General features: G+C 44.1%; 1 protein-coding gene across 10 annotated transcripts in view; it reads right to left on the reverse strand.

Annotated features, from left to right (window-relative positions):
- The window catches only part of PWWP2A (PWWP domain containing 2A), a 34,375-nt gene extending 30,053 nt beyond the window's left edge, over positions 1 to 4,322 (reverse strand). For 3 of the 10 annotated variants that reach the window (XM_070793934.1, XM_070793936.1, XM_070793935.1), the window contains exon 1: positions 3,654 to 4,322. In XM_070793934.1, the coding sequence (XP_070650035.1) occupies positions 3,654 to 4,237 (584 nt within the window). In that variant the 5' untranslated portion in view covers positions 4,238 to 4,322. The other 7 variants (XM_070793938.1, XR_011567782.1, XM_019965338.2 and 4 more) reach the window with 7 other exon arrangements.
- Positions 4,323 to 7,411: the final 3,089 nt, after the last annotated feature.

Here is a 7,411-nt window from a genome sequence, read left to right on the forward strand (position 1 = left end):
TTACCTGATTACTTTATCTGCTTGTCATTAGACTTTGCTAAAGTAGACAGGGTTAATTTAAACTACCTAAGAGGGCTGAGGATAAAATAGTGGATATGCCTAGAATAAACTAAATAATGCAAGCCTCAACTTAAAGCCATTCAGTTTCAAACAAATACTCCACTACACAATATCTGTTCTAACTAGATATTCAAATATCCTCATTTTTAGGGTGACCATGTTTTTTACTTGCCAAAGCAAGTTACTTTGAATAAAGAAAGGAGATCAACAATCAAACCAGGTACAGGAAACCAGGTACCTGTGTAGGATGGTACAGGAAAACCAGACCACTTGGTCACCCTATTTAGGTCTATAAATTGAGGTGTAAAGTTTGTTTGCTTATTTGTGTGTAAAGTGAATTGCCTTAAGTCAAAATGAATTAGCCTCATAAAGACTAGATAGAGACTGAATCCCAGACAGGCAAAGAGATTTGCCCAAAGTCAAGGTATTAACTGGAGAGGCAGATGCTAGAAGTCAGCACCCATGTACCCTGAAACTCTGTCCAGATCAATGTACCATTCAGCACCACTTTCTTTTCTTTAGGTTTTGTTTTTTTTTTTAATTACATGTGTCCTGCTCCTTTTCCACAAAAAGATTCTCTTCAAAAATGTCTTCTTCAATCAAATAATTCTAAAAATAAAGGAAAAAATAATTCAATGACAGGAAGGTAAAGAATGTCAAGCAAATGCTTACAAAAAGCAGACTCTTGATCAAGCCACATATATATATATAAAATCCTGTACTCTAGGATCAGACACTCTTGCTACATGAACAACTCTTCCAACTTTGAAAGACATTTCTGTGCCACACGTCAGAATAAAAAAATTAATAAAAGCATGAACTGGCCCATTGGAAGACTGAAGAAAAGCACATACTAGGAGGCACCTAGTAGCCTCCCAAATGTTCATTATTTTCTGACATCTCACTGAGGAGGCAAGAACCAAGGCCTCAGAGTTTACTTCGTTCCCAGTATACAGCTATGAAAACGCGGAGTCTCCAGAGCAGGTATGGCTATGAGCTGACTAAAAATATCTGCCTGGCTCCAACATACACAACCTCTGTATTATCCGATATAGCTATTAACAGAAGGATAAGCATATATTTCAGAAGCATGCACTTCTTTACTTACTACTTAACAGGAAATTTGCCAGCCCAACTGCCTTTCTAATATGAAATTAGAAAATGCACAGGCTTTAGAATCAGATCAACTACATCTGAATCTTTGCAATTTACAAGCTAAATAACTGGCCAAACTGATGGAATTTCCTCTCATATAAATGAAAAATACCCCCAGAATTGAAGCATGAGGTTCAAAGCCTGTTACTTAACAGGTACTCAAAAAAAAAAAAAAACAGGGAAGCTCTTGTCTTAATTTTTATGGAGTCCAGTTGATTCGCAGTGTGTGTTCATTTCAGGTGTACAGCAAAGTGATTTAGTTATACAGTCTATTTTTTTCATATCCTTCTCCCATATAGAGGAAGCTGTTGTTATTTCTACCTAAAGGTTTCACTCAATGGCCAATTCAAATAGGAAACAACTTATTTTTATTTATCTCTTGGTCATGCGGCCTTGTGGGATCCTAGTTCCCAGAGCAAGGATGGAACCCGGGTCCAGACAGTGAGAGTGCAGAATCCTACCCACTGATCGGAGAAGGAATTCCTGATACAAACTATTTTTAAAGCAACTGATGACTATACTCACAGTCTTGGTAAAATCTGTAAAGATTTCTCTCCTGGATCATCAGTTTAACCCCAAAACTGTGCATGAAAGTATGCAAAGTATGCAAAGATTACAAAATAATATTGGCAGATCTATTTTTCCAAATTATATTATGAAAGGATATTCAACTAATCAATCACTGACCCAATACTTCCTCAAAGAGCTAAATTTTAAAAACTGTTTTATTTCCTCACCACTTCCATAATGTGTATGCTTCCCATGTACGTTTCTAGGAGGGTCAGATTGTGTCTCATACATATAGTATTCAGAATAGCTAGGAGGGTGCCTTACATAAATGTGCTCAACAAATATTTGTGAAATGAAAAGTTAATATGGTTCCCTTAATGGCTTTTTAAAAAATACTTTAATGACAGGATCTTTTCATTTCAAAACATTAAAATGTAAAAGGTTCATAACAAGAGCTACAAAAGCTGCTGTTCATTAGAAGTACTGTAGGTAAAACAGAACTGCAATTTCCTATGAAAGAAAAATTTTAAAAACAAACAAAACACCTGGACAATGAGCACCTCAAAACAGGAAAGCAATATGGATTCCATTTCCAGAAACAACTTACCTTTTTGCACCTTCCTTTTGCAGATTTGAAATCCAGATTCTCACACAATCACTGCCCTTCACTTCTGTTTGATTCAATAGCATACACACTACTGACCATACATTCTCTCGCTTGCTAATAAACACATCAGTAGAAAGCACACTGGTCTTATTCTGCTTTCTGTTTTACGAAAACAAAAGTGCAAAAGTCCTAACCCAAAATTCTTTATAAATGAAAAAACTAAAAAAAATTTTTGAGAAGTGTTTGCGGTAATGGTAAAGGCTCCCATCTTTTCCCATACTTCTATTACACACTTCTTCCCCAAACAAGGAAAGATTCTTGTGTCTTGATGGGAGGGCAAGCAGTTAAAAGCAAAACACACTAAAATAAGCCATTTCTAAACAGGTGAAATACCATCAGAGTGTGTGCTGTTGCAGGAAACAGAATGGAGAGCCGTGAATGGGAGTCTCTGCACTTCATATCTGCAAAAGAAGAGAATAAAAAGGTTAACTTAATTCTAGACTCGGAACACAGTATCTTCACCTGTATAAACCAAAGCCCCAAAACAACCTAATGTAAGAAATGAAAATGTGCTAAAGAGGTTTATGGGTGAACTCAACCATTCAAACTGTATCCAGTTTTAGAAGTTAGTATTTGAACACTTTTATACCACATCATCTTGATATTAAAAATTAAATAACAAAAATCCCATCTCTTCTTTAAACTTCTCTTAAAATTTATCGTAATTACCCAAATATGCTTCCGTATTGAACAGTTATATAGGGGGAATTAGTTCTAACATTGAGATTAACAATCAAAAGGCTCATTTTCAATAAATGCTCTTCCCTTTATAAGGAGTGACAGTTAACGTTTCCGGAACCCCAACGCACACACCCCTTTCTCCAACCTCATTAAAGATTAATTTCGGAACACAGCAATCTCCCCCACCCTGTATCCCGTACTCTGCGAAAATTCTTCTGCGTTTTGCATTAACCCACCCGACTCAGTGTGGGTGAGCCAGGGTCAGGTGTGAAAGGAGGCTGGGACTGGGGTTGGGGGGGGAGGGTGAGACCCAGGAGCCCCTCAAGCACTCGCGCCCCCCACCTGGAGGCACACCTGCCTCCAGGCGCCCACCTGGGGCAGGGATCGCCCTTTCGCGGCCCCGCGCCCCTGCCCCACTCGGAGCGCGCGCCACGCGCCGCGCGGTACCCGAGGGCGGCGCAGGCGGCGGGACGCCTGAGAGGCGGGAGCCGGGTGTAGGTGGGCAGCCTGGACTCGCTCCCTCCCCGGGGACCGAGCGGGCCGGGGCGTCCCGGGGGGCTGCTGGAGGCGGGCGCGGTACCTTTTGGACAAATCCATGAGGACCCCGGAGAAGAGCTTCTCCCCGAGGCGGAACGACACGACGAGCGCGTCCTCAATGATGTGGTCCAGCGTGACCCGCACCTCCGAGCCGGGGATCAGTTGCGACACCGCGGAGTCCCCGCCCGCCGGCGGTACGAGAGCCGGGGCTGCTGGCTGGGGCAGCGGCGGTTCCTGGCGCTCCTCGGGAGCCGGGGGCTCCTCCGGCGGCGGTACAGGAGAAGGTGGCAAGCTGGGCCCTTCCGGAGGCGCGGCTGCCCCCGGTTCCACTACTCGAGCGGGCAGCTTCTCCTCAGGCTCCAGCTCCAGCCCCGCCGCCTCCGGGCTGCGGGCGAGCTCCCCCGGCGGCGGCGGCGGCAGCGGGAGCGGCGGTTCATCGGCCTGAGGAGAGGACTGCTGCCCGTCAGCCTCTCCGTCCGGCACAGATGCTTCAGTAGCCGTGACCGGGAGGGGGTCAGTGCCGGCCTCGCTGCCGGGGATGGGCTCCATCTCCGGCTCGGCCTCGCCGGCGCCCCCCTCCCCGGGGGACGCTGCAGTCGCTGCCGCCTCTGCAGCCACGGCCGCCATTTTCTTCCTGGCTTCTCCCTCCTCCAACTCGGGTTGTAGCGGCGGCGGCGGCAGCGCTGTTTGGTTCCCTAGGCCTTCCCCTCCCTCCAGCAAACAGTTTTGTCCCGCCCTCACCCCGATGCTCGTTATTGGCACCGCGCCATTGGTCCTGCCCTACACCCCTCCCACACTTGTGACACTTCATTGGTCAGGTGGGAATGTCTATCATTCAGTCGGTCCAGCCTTCTCATACAGAGTAGGAACTTCTCATTGGCCAGACGAGTTGTCAAATGCCGAATCTTAGAGGAGAAGTGGGGGGGCGGGCTCAAAGGGGGAGGGGGAAGTCACAAAAGCTGAGCCTTGTACCTATCGCCTCTTTTTATTGGATGGAAGAGAAAGTAAAGTCTTATGGTTGGCCTATGCTCCTGCCCATTATCAACCAGGTTTTCTCGGAGGTGGGATAAAGGAGGGAATCACGTGGCGTGCCTGTTCTTTCAAAGGCTACAGAGGGGAGGAGTAACGAGGTAATGAGGGAGGGGAACCGCTTCCCAAGACTCTCTGCGCAGAGGTCCTTAGAATAAATGTTATTTCTAGGAGCGGACCTGCTTGCGGCCGAGTGTGGGCAAGAGAAGCTTCTTTGGGAAGGACAACTAAAGTTTGAAGATAATTCTACGAACACTTTTTGAGCTCCTCCTATGCTAGGCACTGTGCTAGTGCTAGGGATAGAAAGATGTGAAAGACATTCTCCATAACCTCATGGCAGCCGCTTCAGCTCCCACACAAGGAGTGTCTCATTGAGTACTCTCCACTTTCTAGGAACAATGCACCTACTTATTTCGAAGTAGGAAAATGCTAATGAAAACCAGAAGAACATCATACACACTGGATTAAGCTGATGAATGTTTCAGAGACTAGTTCTGCGGCATTGCTGGACTTCACATGAATAGCAATTTTTCAACCCAAATTCACTGGAAAGTGGTCACACCTGGTTTCTTGCTTCAGCCTTTATCGTTGCCTCGTGTATGCTACAGGTGCAAAAAGCCTCTCTCTTCAGGGTTCTAATGCCCCTACTTGTCTATTCCCACTTTAAGTTTCTTGATTTGTTTGTTTGGAAGACTCTACTGAACCCATTTCTCTCAAAGTGTACCTCAGAGTGAGCCTTTTCTCCAGAAGAGATCGTATGCACTAAGAATGCCTACAGGAGGAAAGGAAGAAAGGTTACCAAAATTAGGAGTGAAAAAGGGAATGATAAAGACTCATCACAGCCAGTACTTACTAAGCATCCCCTATGTGCCAGGCACTAGTACAAGCACTTGGTATAACACCTCATGTAATCCTTAAAATACTCCTATAAGGCAGTTACTGGTAATGTTACTTAGTTGCTAAGTTGTATCCAACTCTTTTTCCGCCCCATAGACTGTTAAGTGCACCAGGTTCCTCTGTCCATAGGCTTTCCCAGGCAAGAATACTGGAATGGGTTACCATTTCCTTCAGGGGAGCTTCCCAACCCAGGGATGGAACCATGGCTCCTGCCACATTTCCTGCATTGCAGGCAGATTCTTTACCACTGAACCACCAGGGAAGCCCGACTGTTATTACACCTGTTTTATAAATAAAGAAATTGAGGCACAAAAAGGGTGCCCAAGGTCATATAGTAAATTGCAGAGTCAGAATTCCAAGGTTTTGTGTGGTTTTTTTTTTGTGGGGGGGGGGGGAGTGGGGGATAGATACATTAGGAGTTTGGGATTAACAAATACACACTACTATATATAAAATAAACAACAAGGACCTACTGTATAGCACAGAAAACTATAGTCAATAGTTTATAACAACCTATAATGGAAAATAACCTGATAAAGAATATATATATATGAGTGAATCACTTTACTATACACCTAAAACTAATACATTATCGATTATCTATTATCAAGATTATCAATCAACTATATTTCAATTAAATATAAATCAACTAATTTCAATTTTTTAAAAACCTACAGTTTTACATTGAAAGGATTGAAAATGGGAAAGAAAAATCGCCATAGGCCCTATTTCAAGCCCTGGAGCTCTTGGGAAAGGCAAGCCGGAAATCCCAATCAGGGCAGGTTCAGCATCTCCAAAGTAACAGAAGGAAATAAAGGTACTGATCCATTGTGTACCAGAGATTTCCCCCATAAGCTCTTATTTAAAACCCTGTGAGTTAAACCTTCTCCCTGTTCTACAGGTGAGAAAACTGATCCTTAGCCAGGTTACAGGTCTTCTTAGCCATCACACAGATGGCTAGCAACAGATCCTAGAGAATGCAGGTCCTTCAAGAGCATGATTGTTTCACTTATTCATTGAACAAATAATCTGTCCCCTGCAGGCTAGATCTCTTGCAGGAAACAGCCATGGATCCCACCTTACAGAGTTTTTACCATGATTGCTTTTCTATATTTCAACATAATCAATTAAACATTACATATAGTTCTATGAAACTTGGAGACCCACACAGAGTTCCCACATTGCATAATATCCTACAGGGAGAAAAATACAGTTCAGGTCCTAGGATGTGATTACCTCTTGCAGTAATTCACTGCAAGATGCTGCAGTAAATCCTTTAAATTAAGGATTTATAGCAGGTTGTGGGATACCAAGTAACCCTTCTAAATAAATCACCATTTTCAGCCTGCAACTCAAGATTCTCTACTGGCTTCCTAGCCTCTTCTGCTTGTCCTTCAAGGCTCTCTCTGTTCCTACTTTATCTTTTGGGGTCTGCTCTCCCTTGCTCTTCAAGCTTTCTAATACTGGGGAGATCTTTCATCCATTTATTCAACAAATAAATATTCAAGGCCTACTATATGTCAGTTGGGGATTCCCAAGTGGCTCAGTGGTAAAGAATCCACCTACAATGTACGAGACCCGGGTTGGTTCCTTGGGTCAGAAAAATCCCCAGGAGAAGGGAATGGCAACCCACTCCAGTATTCTTGCCTGGAAAAATCCCATGGACAGAGGAGCATACCAGGCTACCGTCTGTGGGGTCACAAAGAGTTGGACACAACTGAGCACACACACACTATATGCCAGTTACCAGGCTAGCAGTCAGAAGACAGGCAGAAAGAACATGTAAGCCTCCTGGGACTTATTTCTCTACTTAGGGAACTAGAAAATAAGCAGTGAATAAATAACATGATTACAAATTGTGAGCAATGCCATACA

This window comes from Bos indicus, chromosome 7 (genome assembly GCF_029378745.1).
Source record: "Bos indicus isolate NIAB-ARS_2022 breed Sahiwal x Tharparkar chromosome 7, NIAB-ARS_B.indTharparkar_mat_pri_1.0, whole genome shotgun sequence".
Classification (NCBI taxonomy): domain Eukaryota; kingdom Metazoa; phylum Chordata; class Mammalia; order Artiodactyla; family Bovidae; genus Bos; species Bos indicus.